This window comes from Zingiber officinale, chromosome 9A (assembly GCF_018446385.1).
Source record: "Zingiber officinale cultivar Zhangliang chromosome 9A, Zo_v1.1, whole genome shotgun sequence".
NCBI lineage: Eukaryota > Viridiplantae > Streptophyta > Magnoliopsida > Zingiberales > Zingiberaceae > Zingiber > Zingiber officinale.
This window is the reverse complement of record NC_056002.1, coordinates 5,926,274-5,943,840: the sequence shown is the minus strand read 5'-3', so window position 1 is coordinate 5,943,840 and position 17,567 is coordinate 5,926,274. Positions and strand designations below refer to the sequence as shown.

The window sequence follows — 17,567 nt, the reverse complement described above, 5'->3', positions numbered from 1 at the left end:
ACATCGTGTCTACTATCAGCCAGTAAGCAACCAAATCTTCACAAGAGAAGGTTCAAAGGGTAAAACCTATCTATTCTATACTTGACTCAACTGCTGAATGTTATCACATACCCTATCTCCATTCATCTGGGGAATTGTTGAATATAAGTGAATGGAGAAGAGATGCAAGAGGAAAGAGGTTCCATTGTAATGAGACTTTAGTCCCACATTGAGAGTTTCATGGCATGATAGTTGGTTTATATCTATTCACATGCATTGAGGATGTGAACAAATGCATAGGGAAAGGCTCTCTCTCACACGTGGGTGCGCAGGGGGTGCAAATCCAAGGCCCGGATTGCACTGAACCATGTTGACTAGTGTGCTGGAACGACCTGTGCGCGTCGAATGCCGGACTAGTCGGGGCAAAATTCGCCCAAGTGGAACAACTAACGTTTTGCCACGTAAACCTTTCGCTGCTATAACGAATGCATTAAGTTTGAAATTAATGCAGAATCTAAACATTCGAGTAATAATGAGTGAAACAGTAGACGTTTCACTGCTCAGCTAGTAATGGTCATTAATCGACCATTAACGCTGTTGTTGATCTGAACTCCTATATAAGGAGGCTGCGATCACAGACAGAGAACACACACGCAGCGAAGCAAGCAAAAGTTATCCACCTCATTCCCCTCCTCTATCATGCTATTCCTACTCGACAAAGTGCTCGTGATAGCAATCGGGTGTCACTCAGTTCGCCGTGACCACTAGTGCTTGGTGGGGATCACGGTCAAACCGTTATATCCTGAGAAACAGACGACCCGAGTAAGCCTCGAAGCACAATCGGAGGTGGGCGCCAATCTGTTTCAAGGAAACTGCGACTCTCGCAGACCTCAATCAGTTTTCCCGATCGGTCTCTTCATCCGCCCAGTCGGCCTGTGTGCTCACCCGGTCTGCCTTTCACCATATATGTCAAGACCTGCTCTGTCAAGACTTGCTCTGTCAAGACTTGCTTTGTCAAGACCTGCTCTGCCAAGACTGCTTTGTCAAGACCTACTCTGCCAAGACTGCTCTGTCAAGACATGCTCTGTCAAAACTTGCTCTGTTAAGACTGCTCTGTCAAAACTGCTCTGTCAAGACATGCTCTGTCAAGATTACTCTGTCAAGACTGTTCTGTCAAAACTGCTCTGTCAAGACTACTCTGTCAAGACCGCTCTGCAAACCTGCTCAAGTCGTTCTACAACACAGACCTACAACTCGACTAATCTACCCACTCGGCGACTAAGTCCGCTCTTCTGTACATAACAAAAATCAACCTCTGCTAACAGCCTGAGATCATCCGCTCAGATCATCTCTATTGTAAATTGAATTTAAATTATGTATAATTTTAAAATTCAACTAACTCTCCAAAATCTCTAGCAACATATTGTTTGGTCCAAGAGAATTCACTTCCTATTTTGTTTTAGAATGCTTAACTTTGCCATTGTAAAAAGCTTGATCCATAAATCAAATATATTTTCTTTAGAACAGCATAGTGGACACTAATTCATCACCTATTCAGAGCATCACAACATTGACTGCTAGTCCAAAGTAGAATGTCAGCAGTGCTCCAAGCGGCGTGAACAAAGCAATTTCAGAATTTTTGCATATACAAACTAAATAAACGTGCTTGCATTTTACTGGGGCATGATCTGTAGGGGAAAGTTCTTTAGAACAGCATAGTGGACACTAATTCATCACCTATTCAGAGCATCACAACATTGACTGCTAGTCCAAAGTAAAATGTCAGCAGTGCTCCAAGCGGCGTGAACAAAGCAATTTCAGAATTTTTGCATATACAAACTAAATAAACGTGCTTGCATTTTACTGGGGCATGATCTGTAGGGGAAAGATGAATAATCACCCAGCATATATTAATTCAGAACAATATCAAAACTGAAAATGGACCTACGGTACAGAGACTCTGATTAGTAATCAGACGATACTAACCGCCTTTTGCCAACATGTGTTTTAAGGCAAGGTTTGATTACTTGTAAGGTGCGAACAGGATGGATGAGTTGTGGCCGCCGAAGCCGAAGGAATTAGATAGTGCTACCTTCACATCTAATCTCTCCTTTTCTTGACCCACTAGCAAACTTGCATCCTGAATTTAACAAAAGAAATTCCACATATAAGACTATAATAGTATTGATTGATAACATATTTTTTGAGGCACTACAGATTAGTATCACATCTACTCTATAAAGGATATTGAATACCTATTTTGATCCTTTACACGGGGTGTATTCTACAAAGGTCCCTACGGATAGACCTTTCACAGGATATCAAATAGATAGTCTTTAATTATCTGGAATATAAAACTAAGTATGGGTTAATATATAGTTTCAAATAGATCTCTATTTATAAATAAAACCAGGTTTCCACAGGGAAGCCTAAATGGATAAGTCCAATGTCCACATGTCTAGTTGCCACAGTCGGCTATTACAAACACCGTCGTCATTCATCAACCACCCGAAACCATTGAGCACACGTATTATAACATATGCAAAGCCCTAGACACTGCTCCCCTCATCCTTTGCCCCAAATTGCCCCTTCCGCTACTCCCATTGCAATCAAGGGCACCAAGGACCAAGGTTGTTTTTTGTGTCTTGAGGAGTGGTGCACCCTTAGGGAGGAGATGCGGGGGCCAAAGAGGCGGGAGAGGAGAAAGGGAGAGGAAGGTGAGAACAATGTGTTGAAGATGACCGAGATTTGCATTTCCACACGAATCTCTTAGAGGAACCAGTGGTAGTCACCATAAAAGTAGGAAGGGATAACAAGGTACAAGATCATGACCTCACTATGGGCAATTGTTCGTCAAGAATTGTTCGAAATGATGGTGTGATGCATAGACACACCAAGGAACTCGAGGTTAATACTAAAGAGGATGTGGCCCGTAACCCCCAACCAAACAACTTCAACGGAGAAGTGGGAGATGGGGAAGTTGACGACGGTGGTGCCAAAGGGGGTGGCATAGTATATGTGCATAAACAGTGAGCGATGAGCACAGAGTTGTGAATCAGCTTGGATTATTCTGTTGGGAAGTTTGAAGGTTGATTATCGTTCAATATAGGAAGGAGGGGCGGGGCGTGAACCAATTGACGGTGACAAGGATGTATCGGCAGAGGAAACAGACGAAATCCTGGATATCATCTAGGATTCTAAAATCAGCCAGCAAAAGGATCTTGGAGTAGGTGGCCAGATCAATGACCTAGTCGTGGATCTCAATGTTTTAACAATCTTAGGTTTTAAAATTGTCCTGTTTTTTGCTAGCAAAGAATCTGACCATATCCACTTCACGTCCAGCATAGGGGTTATACTAGGTGACAACTGGCCACACCCACATGGATGTTAGGCAATCACTTTAATGGAGAGATAGAACAGAGTAATGGCTAATACTATACTATCCTTTAACTCCAAACTATTAATGATTGGAAATCCAGATAAGTTTCGAATTTAAAATATTAAAGAGGATATACCACAGTTTTCTCAGGATTATCCAGATTGATATTTGGATGGATCCAACCTGTCCGAATAGCCTGCAAAATCACCAAAAACCCATAAATAAATAAATAAATAAATAAATAAATAGCAGCAAGAAAGGCATAGAGGCATCATATATTTATCTATCTGTTCAGATGCCAAGCACATTTCTGAAGAAAAGCAACGACAGGACATATTTCTGAAAAAAAAAATAGAATAGCACAAGCCACTAAAATGACATGTTTTTCTTTAATTTTTTAAGGACAGTGTCATATGAACCTGCGTGGGAAAAAGTTGCTTTTTATACATCACAACGAAGGTCATCGGATTTGCACATGTATCCAATGTGATAATATCACGATCTTCTGCAGTCTGAGCACTAAGCTAAATAATAATTACATAAAATACCTTGAGTTGAGGAATTCTGAGTGTCCACATCTGAAGTTTGCTACTACAAATTAAGTGAAGAGTTAATACTATAAGAAAGACAATGAAAATGCAACTACAGGCAATCCTCCAAAAATAACCAGCTGTCCAATAGGAACAAATTGTGGCATCTAAAGTTGTTAATGTGTCTGGGCTGACGCAAGTAGAGCCTGCTCAAACTACGACTGACTTGATTTCAACTATGTCAGGAGATCCAATGCGGAAAATGCCCAGTGAAATTAGCGGGGCACAGAGTCAATTGGTAGGCTCTGCTATTGTATAGCCCGTACTATGGGGCAGCCATTTTGTATTTATGTGGAAATATGCAAATATACAAATAAAAGCACTAAAACAGAAAGAACCTCAGAGAAAACACTCAATGTATATTCCTTTTTATATTCAATGACTTAATACATGCTCATGTATTTATAGTTATTAGTTTATAAGAGATAAAGATGAAATATACAATAAGATAAGATATGATAAGATATGGTAAGATAAGATATGATAATATAGTAAGATAAGATATGACAAGATATGATAAGATAGTAATATAAAACATGATATTCTCTACTCCCCTCAAGCTGGATGGTATATGTTATACATCTCAAGCTTGCCTATTAACCAGTCAAAAATAGGGAGAGCTTTTGTAAGAATGTCTGCAACCTATTGTGTGGTAGGTACCTAGGAGACTTTGATAATGCCTTCAATCTTCTCCTTGATGAAATGTTGGTCAATCTTAACATGCTTTGTTCTATTATGATGGGCGGGGTTGTGTGAAATTGAGATCGCGGCTTTGTTATCGCACCAAATAATTATGGAACTTTACTTTGGTATGAGTAGTTCTTCAAGGAGTTGTTTCAGCCAAAGAGCTTCACATATACCAATAGCAGTGGAACGAAGCTCGGTCTCGGCACTACTTCTTGCTACAACGTGTTGATGCATGTTACACTAATAATCAAACTCAGAGTTTGATATATGACAAAGGTTAAAGTTAGATTTTGTAGTGATATAATCCTTTTACCAAGTGTGTAGAATATGAACTGAAACGCCAGGCTGAAGTCCATCTAGGTTGATAGCTGGCATAAAGTCCAGATTGGTTGACATCTTGCAGGAGGAAGCCTAGTTGAGTTGACAATTGGCTGAAGTCCATATTAGTTGAGATATAACAGGAAGTCATGGTGGGTCAAGAGACCAGACATCAAGGAAGTCTGCGATTGGTAAGTGGAGGTAAGTAACTGGAGGAGAGATTCAATGAGAGTGTGTTCCCGGTTGAGGGAACAACAGACGTTAGTCCGACCTAAGGTTTCAGTGAAACTCAAAGTCAGGACAGACAGTCAAATATTACTCATTTTCATATTATTGCTTGTTATGCTAACTTTATAATATAGGAAAGCAAAAGGCTGAAAAAAGGTTCCAGACGCCAAAGGTGGTTCAAGCGCTTGGGCAAGGGGTGAAGTCGGTGAGCGACCAACTGACATGGCAAACACTAAGTGGATGACACTCGTCAAGGTCCAATCGCTCGGACCAGTCTAGACGCCTAGAGATGGATAAAAGTTTCGGAGATAAACTTTCGACTAAGTACAGTCACGTCAGCACTCCAAGCACTCTGGGTAGTCTGGACACCCGGAGATGGATTATAAAAAGGACTTCGACCTGCAACTCCAGAACAACATTCGCTCCAATTTTCGTTCTTGCGTGCTACTCCGAGAAGGCTCTAACGATACCGAAAGGCTGCTCCGACAACCGACGATCAAGCAATTGTATTTATACTTCTTTCTTGTCAATAACATTTATTTTACAATTCGTGTACTCATATTTTGTAACCCTATTTTCGAACTAATAGTGATTGCCCAACGAAAGCACTCAACGAGTGCGGACCTTGGAGTAGGAGTCGGTGAAAGCTCCAAACCAAGTAAAAATACTTGTGTTAACGCTTGTTCTTTGTTCTTTCTCTTTTCCGTTGTGTTTATTTTAACTTATTATAATTGAAAAAGCGACAAATACTATTCACCCCCCTAACGTCTTTTCGATCCTACAAGTGGTATCAAAGTGAGGTACACTATGAATTGGTGCAACCACCAATCGAGCATGGGGTTCTCTTATTTTCTTTTTTTTTAAGCCTCATTCGATTTTGAACTTTTCGATCTAGTTCAAATTAGTGCAATCACCTCTTTTGGACAAGTTTTCTCACTGCAAAATACTTTGAATTGGTGCAACATCAATCGAGTTTTTTTTTATTATCATCTCTCACATTATTAATCCAAGACCTAGTCTCGGGATTTTCTCCTTGTTAATTTGTCTTTTGTGAGCAAGGTTCTTTTTCTAATGGCCCAAAGCAAAGGCTACAGCACTGCTCATCCTCCACTCTTCAACAGGAATGATTTCCCCTACTGGAAGAAAAGAATGGAGGTATACATGAAGACAGATATCGATCAATGGTTCACCATTCGACGAGGATACAAGGTGTCAATAGACGGCCCAGAAATGAAGAAGACTGAGTTCAAAGTTACAAACACTCTTCTATATGGACTGACCAAGGAAGAACTTAACCGGGTCGAACCATTCGAGAATGCCAAGGAACTCTGGAAAAAACTGATCGAGCTCAGAAGCGATACAAAATTAACAAAGCGAGACTTATTATTAAATAATTTGTTTAATATTAAAATATAGGATCGAGAAATAGCAACTCAGTTACACGTAAGAAACAAGGACATTCTGAATAGGCTCCACCTAATCGGCCACCAACTGGAGAACAGGGATGTAATAAGGTATGCCTTGAATTCTTTTCCTCAAAATGCACTGTGGGCATCTATAGTGAATGCCTATAAAGTTTCGAGAAATTTAAATAAATTAAAATTAGATGACTTATTTTGTGAACTTGAACTCCACGAACAAACTAACTCAAAACAGGTGGAGAAAGGTGTGACTTTTCTTGCAGGTTCATCACAGGAAGACAAATCCAAGAAGACAAAGAGGAAGAAGACACTCCAAGCCACCTGGGACGAATCTTCCTCAGAAGAATCGGACACCAAAGATCGAAAGCAAGCAATCTACCTCGCGCTTATGGCAATCGGACTCGAGTCCGAAAGTGAGTCAAATCAAGACGACGAGTCCAAACATAAGTCAAGCCATGAGTCCATACTGGTTTATAAAAGTTCCAATGAGGTATACCTAAATTTGTCTGCTAACTTTTTCAAAATTATTACATGCATGAATAGGAAATTGTCTAGATATGAAAAATAAAATGAAACACTCCTTAAGGAAAATCAATACCTTAAGGAACAAGTTATAATTCCCAAACAAGAAACACTAACTCAACTCAAGTCAAAAACCTTGAGGAAGAAAACTCCAACCTAGAAACTGAAGTAATTAATCTAAAAGACCTACTAGAAAAATTCACAACCATATATGATACTTGAATCGCAACAAGTTATATACTTACTACAAATCCGGACTCGAATACAAGTCCAGCTCAACAAACAAAACTTTTCTCACTAATAAGCCAAAATAAAAATTAAACTAAAGTTTAGGTGCCAAAAGCTTGTCTAACCAAGCAAATAAGACCAAACCAATATTATATACTTAAAAATAAAATCCACTACCTAAAAACAAAACAAGATAAACCTAATAACTCAGATCCAAAAATAAACTACAAACTCAAATCTAACTTAAGCTCTAACAAATCAAATCCAAACTTAAGCTACACATTTAAATCTAATAAATCAAATCCAAACTTAAACTATAATCAAGTCTACTACAACTACAAAACAAATCGACATAAACCTAAACTTAAAACAAACGCAAGTTCAATAATTCAGGGGAGGCACCAAATTAGTTGACACCTTCAAAACAATAGTCTACCCAGTTGGGTAAATAGGTTTAGACTATAAAGAAAATTTAACTCTTATTCAACCATAGTACCAGGGTGGGGGCGAGATAATAGTATGTTAAGAAAACTTGATCTAGGGAGTAGTGTGGTAAGACATACCCTTCTTAGTCTACTTAGTTAAGTGAAACTAACCAAAACTACCTCGTCACATCCTAAACTAGTTAGACCAGGATTTTTCAGTAAGTTAATTAAATGAATAATTTCATTAAAAGACTTTGTCTTAGAAAGTGGTCGTTGCTTCAATACCTAAGAAGACCCTTGTGCCTCGCCACTGCCTGGAAGCTAATTTTTGAAATGTAAATTTAATTGACTGAATCTAAACTTATAACTAATCATCTCACAAAATTATAGGATACCCTTAGTTGAAAACATAAGTTGAGTGAGATGAATAAGGGTTAATTTAAACTTTAAAATTTTATTAACTTCAAGATTAAATAAATTAAACTTTTGAATTAAATTAATTAAAATTTTCTAAAAATCATTTTAAAATTTTCTCTTAAAAATCTTTTAAAAATTCTTTTAACAATTATTTTAAAAACCCTTTAAAAATTATTTTAAAAAAAACCTTTAAAAAATCATTTTCAAAGCCCTTTAAAAAATTATTTTAAAGCCCTTTCAAAAATTATTTTAAATCCTTTTAAAAATCATTTTAAGATCCTTTAAAAAAAAAATTAATCAAATCCTAAATTAATTAAACTTCAATTAAAACTTAAAAATGAAGTAAATTAAAATTAAATTAAATTAAATCCTAAATAATTAATTAATTAATTAATCTGAAATTCAATAATTATTAATCTTAATTTACTATATCTATCTTAATCAATTCTAACTAACTCAATTAAATCTAAAATAATTTAATTAAAGATTAATAATTCAATAATTATTAATCAATTCACCTAAATCTTAATTAATAACTAATCATTATCAAGACAAAATAAATAATTAATTAAATAATCCTAATTTAATCATTCTGAAAACTAATTAATCACAATTAATTATTAAAACGTAACCTTTAATTTAACTTAAATTAAAATTTAATTAAAAGTTTAATTTAAATTAAGACTTAAATTAAACTCAACTTAATTCAACTAAAATTAATTAAAAAATAATTTAAGTTAATTAACTCTAAACAAATAAGTACTAAATTATTGAATTGAGTTACGTAAATAATAGTTAATTAATATTGATAATAATCAATCCAACTTAATTTTAAGTAAACTATCAATCCAAAAATAACCTTATTTGTTAATCCGAATTAAATGAACTTAATATGAACTTAAACTTATTCTTAACTTAATTGATAAAACATTAGTAACCAATTATTTCATTTAGCTTGAAATTTAATGCTAATTTAATTAACTCAATCCGAGATTAATTTTTCAGGAATAATTGATTAATGATTAATTTAAATAATTTTATATCTATTACAATTAGAATTAGAATGGGTGAAGAGAAAATATTAGCTTTTCAACATAATATATTTTCTGAAAATTAGTATTTCCAACACTAGTCCCTTAGACACTTAGGTAGAGCTCCTTGTAGATAACAAGGGTAACTAGAGGTGTCAGGTTAATGGAAAGTGTCAATTTAAGGAGAATGAAGTGTTTTGAAAATATATTGAGCAGGTTAATTAATATACCTTAAACAAACCCAAAACTTAGTATCAAATTAAGGGGAAGAAAATGTTTTAAAAATATGTTGAGAAAGTTAACTAAGTGTCAACTAAAAGGGGAGAATATATTTGAAAACTATTTGTTTAGAAAAATATTTTTCTAAGCAAATAATCCTCTTATCTGAAAATTCTTATCAAATTTGTTTGTTAAATTTTTTCTACTTGAAAACCATTTGCTTAGAAAAAATTTTCAAAATTCAAACTTTTAAAATTCCCTTACTTAAAATTACTTATTCTAAAAATGCTTTGAAATTCGTGTAACAAAATATTTTGAAAATCTTATCTTCAAAAGGGCTGAAAATTTATATTTATTGAAAAACTTTATTTTGAAAGAAATTAAAAATATTTTGAAAATATCTTTGGGAATTTTGAAAAATATATTGAAAATATTTTTCCTTAAAACCACTTTTGCAAAGTTAAACATTGAAAATTCATTTGAAAAATTGTTTACAAGATTTATATGCCAAATTTTCAATACTTAATTATAAATTTTTAACATATTTGCAAAACTATATATTACACTCAACTCTCTTATTGGTTTTCTGAATGTAACACTTAAACTTTACTTTAATTCTTTTTTATATATAACAAAGGGAGAGAGTAAGGGTAAGGCTTAAAGTTAAGAAAATCAAATTATATATTTCTTATAACACATAATCTTTTACTTAGGGTTTAGGACTTAATGTATATTTTTTAGGACTTAATGCATAGTCTTTTACTTAGCCAAAAATGACTTTATTTTCCTAACTTTAACCTAAGTTGGCATTACATCAAAAAAATAGGAGATTGTTTGTGCGGGCTGAACTAATAATCAAACTCAAATTTTTTATATATGACAAAGGTTAAAGTTAGATTATATTATTATCTAATCCTTTTACCAAGTTTGCAGGATATGAACTTGATGGGTCTAGAGGACCGAAACACCAAGCTAAAGCCTAGCTAGGTTGATAGCTAGCATGAAGTCTAGATTGGTTGAGATTTAGCAAGAGGAAGACTAGTTGGGTTGATAACTGACTAAAGTCTAGATTGATTGAGATCTGATAAGAAGTCCTAGTAGATCAAGGGACTTGACATCAATGAAGTATGCGATTAGTAAGTGGAGGTAAACAACTAGAGGAGAGATCTAGTGAGAACGCGTTCCCAATTGAGGGAACAGTAGGCGTCGGTCCGATCTACGATTTCAGCGAAACTCAAAGTCAAGATCGAACAGTTCGGAGACCGTCAAATATATTGCTCTTGTTATGCTAACTTTATGATACAGGAAAGCAAAAGGCTGAAAAAATGGTTTCAGGCGTCCGAAGGTGGTCCAGGCGCCCGAGCAAGGGGTGAAGCTAACGAGCGACCAACTGACATGGCAGATGCTAAGTGGACAGCATACGTCAGGGTCCAGACGCCCGGACCGGTCCAGGCGCCTGGAGATGGATAAAAGTTTCGGAGATAAACTTTCGATGAGGTGCAGCCACATCAACACTTCAGGTGCCCGGGGGTGACCTATAAAAAGGATTTCGACTAGCAACTCCAGCATAATATTCGCTCCGACTTTCGTTCTTACGTGCTACTCTGACAACCGATGATCAAACAATTGTGTTTATACTTCTTTCTTGGTAACATTTATTTTATAGTTCGTGTACTCAAATTTAATAACCCTATTGTCGAACTGATAGTGATTGCCCAACAAAAGCACTCAACGAGTGCAAGTCTTGGAGTAAGAGTTGTCAAAGGCTCCAAACCAAGTAAAAATACTTGTATTACCGCTTGTTCTTTATTCTTTCTTTCTCTTTTCCGCTGCGTTTGTTTTAACTCATTATAATTGAAAAAGCGGTAAACGCTATTCAACCCCTCTAGCGTCTTTTCAATCCTACACAACAGACTGCTTCTTACTTCACCAAGTGATCATATTTCTAAAAGAATAATAACCCGAAGTAGATCTCCGATCATTCGGACACCCCGCCCAATCAGCATCAACAAATACTTCAACATTTCTTGTGGTGTTTTTCTTGAACATTAACCCTCTGCCAGGAGTTTCCTTTAGATACTTCAAAATTCTGTTTGCAGCATTCAAATGACATTGATATGGTGAGTGCATAAATTGGCTAAGACAACTCACCGGAAATGCGATGCCAGGTCTGGTGTGCGCAAGATAAATCAATCTGTCAATGAGTCGTTGAAACATGCCTCGATCTACTGGTGAATCTTCTAGATGAGTCTCAAGCTTTATATTTGGATCCATGGGAGTATCAACCGATTTACATCCCATTAACCCTGTGTCTCTTAACAAGTCAAGAATATATTTTCATTGTGAGATGAGCATTCCTTCCTTGCTTCGAGCAACTTCCATTCCAAGGAAAAATTGTAGTTTCCCAAGATCCTTCATTTCAAATGTTGTTGTAATATGTTTCTTGATCCTTTCTATCTCTTGAAGATTATTCCCAGTGATTATAATGTCGTCTACATAAAAAATCAATATGGCAATCTTATCCTTTACTCTATGGTGAAATAGAGTATGGTCGGTGTGAGTTTGTTGTAATCAAACTGTTTAACCATCTTGGCAAACCTGTCAAACCAAGCCTTAGGAGATTGTTTTAGAGAGCCTTCTTTAGACGACAAGCTGAGGCTTCTTTATTCTTGTTGAACCCAGGTGGCAGATTCCTGTACACCTCTTCCGCTAGATCACAAGAAAGGCATTCTTAACGTCCAGTTGGTGAAGTGGCCAATCTAAGTTTGCTGCAAGAGATAGCAATACCCGAATAATGTTAATCTTTGCCACAGAGCGAAAGTCTCTTGATAGTCAATTCCGTAAATTTGAGTATACTCCTTGCCACGAAACGGGCTTTGTATCTTTCAACCAAACCATCGCTTTTGCACTTAATCGTGAAGACCTATTTGCAGCCAACCGGGTCCTTGCCTGCTAGTTGATTAACTATGTTCCCTGTACCATTTTTTTCTAAGGCTTTGATCTCTTCATGGACCGTAGTATGCCAATGTTTGTGTTGAAGAGCCTCGTCAATATTGGTCGGTACTGTTGTTTTTGAGAGATTGGTTACTAAAGCACGCATATATCTAGATAGATGAGAGTATCCTAAAAAAATCTGAGATAAGATGTCGAGTGCACAGACGGGTACCTTTCCGAAGTGTGATTGGTATATCCAATTATGGCAACTTAGTATCATTAGGAACAGAACTTGAGCCAGACAAGTGAGGCACTAGAGATATCAGATCAATTAAGATGTTCCCAATTAGTTAGAGAAATATGAGGTAGGGTCAGAGACTCCCCCTGGTAGAAGACTTCGAATAAAAGGATTGATGTTCAAAAAAGGTGACATCTCTAAAATATTTTCTTTTTGAAGGAGAATAACATCTATAACCTTTTTTGGTGGAAGAGTATCCTACAAAAACGCTCTTATGACTTCTAGGATCTAACTTAGACCTAAGATGATTATGAATATGAATGAAAACCGAGCATCCAAATATGCGTAAAGGAAGATCGAAAAAGATATGAGATTTTAGAAAACATTCTTGAAGAGTGAAAATCGGGATTTTAAATTTTAACACCCAATATGGTAATTAATTTATCAAATAGCAAGCAATTCAAATAGCATCATGCGTTTATGTAAATTGCAAGAAAAAGTAGTGTGTGAGCAACTTCTAAAAGATGACGAACTTTTCTTTTAGATAAACCATTTTGTTGTGGTGTATCGACACAAGAGCTTTGATGAATAATACCCCCTTTTTGAAAAAAAATATTTAGTGAGGAATTAATATATTTGGTTCCATTAGCAGTTCGAAAAACTTGGATACGAGAGTTAAATTGCGTGAGAATCATATTATAAAATTGCTCAAATACATGTGCAACTTCAGATTTTTCACTTAAAAAAAATATCCAACAAGCACAAGAATGATCATCAATAAAGGAAATAAACCACTTTTTATTTGAAATTGAAGAAATTCATGAAGGACCCCATACGTCAAGGGAAAAAGGTTTTGAAGCATGATATGAATGAATGGAAAAAGGAACCCTAGTGTGTTTAGCTCAAGATTTAAAATTTCAACCCGTGCCGAGATTTCGATCTTGGACCAGAACGATACGATTTCGATACCGTATTGTGTCGTACCGATATAATTTCGATATTTTTTAAATATAAAATATATTAATTAAAAACTAAAATATTTAACATAAATATTTAAAAAATAAATAATATAAAAAATAATCTTTTAAAAAAAGGAAAAGAATACGGTACTGATATAGTTTCGATATTTTTTTAAATATAAAATATATTAATTAAAAACTAAAATATTTAACATAAATATTTAAAAAATAAACAATATAAAAAATAATCTTAAAAAAAAAGAAAAGATATGAAAATAGATAAATAAATAAAAAAATTATTATAATTTTTAAATTAAAATAAATGAAATATAAATTAATTAGATAATTTTATTAGGGTTTAATAAAGTCTCTTTATATCTATTTCTTCTTCATGGGTATTAGATATCGGATGTGCATCTCACATTTGTACTAATGTGCAGGCGCTGAGAAATAGTAGAGTATTGACAAAGGGCGAAGTGGACCTACAAGTAGGCAATGGTGCAAGAGTTGCTGCTGTCGTTGTAGGAATCTATTCCTTATCTTTGCCCACTGGGTTTGTTTTAGAACTTGAAGAGTGTTGTTATGTGCCTGCTTTAACCAAAAACATAATCGCTGTTTCTTGTTTAGACAAGAAGGAGTTCTCATTTATAATAAAGGACAAATGTTGCTCTCTTTATTTAAATGACATGTTTTATTGTAATGCACCTCTGATAAATGAACTCTATGTTCTAGACTTTGAAAACCCAATCTATAACATAAATACCAAGAGGTTCAAATCTAATGATCTGAACCAGACATATCTCTGACATTGTCGTTTAGGTCACATAAATGAGAGTCGCATATCCCAACTCCAAAAGGATGGACTTTTGGACTCATTTGATTTTGAATCATATGAGGTATGTGAATCTTATCTTCGAGGCAAGATGACAAAGACTTCGTTTAGTGAACACGGCGAAAGGGCTAATGATCTGTTAGAACTAGGAGTTGATTAAAATAATTAACCTAAGTTTAATTTTAAAAAATCTAAAATCCGACACCACTCACGAGCCCACACGACTGCGGCATTGTCACGGGATTGCACAACCAGCCATGGCTGCGGGGATTGCGTGATTCCTTTGGCGCGACCGCGTTGGTCGTGCGACCCCTCTGCAACGACCGCAAGGTCGCACGATGCCTCCGCGGCGGTAGCGAAAGGATTATGCAAGCCCTCCACTACTATTGCAGGGTCAAGCGACCCCTTCACTGTGACCACACGGTCGCACAACACGTCGCACCTGTCGCAGGTCTGGTGTCGGGGTCGTGTCGGTGCCGGTCACCGAGTGGAACGAGAATGTTTCGCCCGTTTCGACCGTCTCGGCACGGCACTTTAAACCATGGTTTAGCTAATTGATAGATTTCACACACGAAGTGATTCGAAGAAAGAAACAATGAAGGAAATAAGCGACGCCTATAAGAGAAACTAGGATGGCCAAGGTGGTGATGGAGTAGTTTTATTTGGTGGTGGTGATGGGAAGAGATTGAACCATGAACAACTTGACAACAACGTGCTTGAGAGTTAGCACATAGAAAGTAGTGCAATCCAACCACCTCAGTAGCATGCCCGATCGTCCTCCCCGAATCCCGAGTTTTTGGAAAAAAATAATTAGTCACACAATCAGAATCCCGAGTCAGTTTACTAATTGAGAGCAAGTTATATGACAACTTAGGAACAAATCAAACTTTATGCAGCAAAAGATTGGGACTAAGAGTCACAGTTCAAATTCCCACTACTGGTGAAACAAATCTAACCGCCAAAGTAACAGTACGAGTACCAAAATATCGATTGTATGAAGAAAAAATAGTACGAGCACCCGACATATGCACCAGAATCAATAATCCAAGATTCACCCAATGTGGCTGACTCATTCATAGTAGAGGAGGAAATATCGTGAGCCATCAAGGATGTAGAGGATCAGAACATTTGACCAGTCTGATCAAGTTGGGTCTGAGTGAAAGTCAAAGATGAGGAGGACGCTGCATCGAATTTGCCTGCAGTCGGAGGCTTGGATACATCACTCTTGCATTGGTTGGTGGGACCCAATCTGCAGGTTTGTTGTGAAGCTAGCAGGTTTCTTTGGTGTGGTGGGGATGGTTACAATGATCACACCAAAGAGACTTGCAAGTGTCATGAGAGTTGGAGTACCGAGCAACCATGGCAGAGGCATCGGAGTTAATGGATGAAGCAAAGGCCATAGAGGAGCCACCAAGCATGATGCGGCAGCATTGTTCTTCACGACGAACCTCCGAAAAATAGCATCAAGACTCGGGAGCGGTTTAATGCTTAAGATGTGACCACGAGCATCATCGAGAATAGGATTGAGTCCGCTCAAAAAATCATAGGTTCATTCTTTTGCAAGTAATTTACGATAGATCTCGTTGTTGGCGGTCTCAGTCAAGGCTCACTGAGTAAAGAGATCGAGTTCCTGCCAGAGTTTGGTTAGAGAACTGAAATATTGAGTGATTGTACTGTCATCTTGACGCAGATTTATGAAACGATGTCGCAGATCGAACATTTGTGAAGAGCCCTCCAAATCTGAATAGGCAAAGGTGACTGCGTCCCATATTGCTTTCGTAGTCTGGTAGATGAGATAAATCTCAGCAATGGCATCATCCATCGAGTGTAGGAGCCACGACATTACCACGGAGTTCTGGATGTCCCAATTAGCAAAGGAAGGGTCGGTTGAAGATGGCTTGGGAATAGGACCATTAAGATAGCTGGCCCTTCCCTCGAATGATAAGTTGGATGGATCTAGACCATTGAAGGTAATTCTAGCCAGAGAGCTTAAAGCTAGTGATTTGGAAGGGTAAAGAATTATCAAAAGCAGTGGAAACAAATAAAGGGTTTGATTGACCAACGTTTGAAGACATGTTAGAATCATTCATCCCGCTCACTCCCAAAAACCAAGTTTCATCAGCAAAAGAATGTTTTTATCACTCTGATACCATAAAAGCACTAAAACAAAAAGAAACTCAAAGAAAACACTGCAATGCATATTCCTTTTTGTGTATATTCAATGAATTAATAAGGCTCATATATTTATAGTTATAAGTTTACAAGAGATAAAGAAGAAATATACAATTAAGACATGGTAAGCCAAGATATGATAATATAGTAAGATGAGATATGACAAGATATGATAAGATACTAAAGATAAGATATGATATTCTACAACAAATTTTAGTGGCAATCTGAAATTCCAAACATTAATATACTATGGCATACCAGAATTCCAACTTTAGAGGAACATTAAATTAACTGAGGGCAAACATTAAAAAAAATCTATTTTTTTTAAAGTATGATTTTTTTTTTAGCATATGATATAAAGGTGTAGGTACGACCCCTCCCGGCCTCCCCTTATATACATGTGCACAAGGTGGGAAGCTAAACAAAACTTGTTTCCATCATCAAATTTAGCTTTCCCTTCAGTTGCTATTGTTTGGAACTACACAACATTTTGTAGTGGCTTATAACTTATTAGCTCTCTTTCTAAATGGCTAACAGAGGTCCGTAGCTGAGCTACTTCCTTCTGCAACGCCTGACTTTCTTCTTTGAGAGAGTAGAAATATTTTATTGAAACCTTTGATAGTAAAGAGGCTATCATAAATTACTCCAAGGTTATTTGCTAACTCCGAGACTTTGGGTTTTGTTGTTTTAGCAAGATCTAGGTATTCAAGGTTTACGGTTCGGGACTTGTTGTATCATTCTCTTATATTTTGCTCAAATCTTTCAGACATAGGCGATACATCAGATATGCATACTTATAGCTTAGGAATTCATAAAATTTTCATGCTCACCTAACTGGTAACGGCTCCGTCTGGAGGCTTATGCACACGGCAGTCTTTTGCATTCAGTTAACAAATTCGGTCGCCTTATCGTATGTCTACCAATATATATCTCTAGTCCTCAAGGAGTAACCTCTATTAAGGCCTTCAGGCTTACCGTCTTACACACT

At 36.4% G+C, this 17,567-nt stretch overlaps 1 protein-coding gene and 1 long non-coding RNA gene across 5 annotated transcripts in view; one reads left to right on the top strand and one right to left on the bottom strand.

Moving 5' to 3' along the window:
* Positions 1–1,595: 1,595 nt before the first annotated feature.
* LOC122018560 (3-oxoacyl-[acyl-carrier-protein] synthase II, chloroplastic-like) overlaps positions 1,596–17,567 on the bottom strand; it is a 28,094-nt gene continuing 12,122 nt past the window's right edge. Inside the window, exons 12-14 of one of the 3 annotated variants that reach the window (XM_042575906.1) lie at positions 3,498–3,554; positions 2,007–2,119; positions 1,596–1,854 (exon numbers count right to left, since the gene is read on the bottom strand). In XM_042575906.1, the coding sequence (XP_042431840.1) occupies positions 1,797–1,854; positions 2,007–2,119; positions 3,498–3,554 (228 nt within the window). In that variant the 3' untranslated portion in view covers positions 1,596–1,796. Of the gene's footprint in view, positions 1,855–1,965; positions 2,120–3,494; positions 3,555–17,567 lie in introns of all 3 variants that reach the window. The other 2 variants (XM_042575905.1, XM_042575907.1) reach the window with 2 other exon arrangements.
* Positions 4,511–5,180, top strand: LOC122018561. Of its 2 annotated transcripts, none has more exons than XR_006121821.1 (3): positions 4,511–4,600; positions 4,768–4,911; positions 5,039–5,180. It is a non-coding gene; the product is annotated as an uncharacterized LOC122018561 (long non-coding RNA). The 2 variants fall into 2 exon arrangements; XR_006121820.1 differs by having other exon boundaries at positions 4,996–5,145.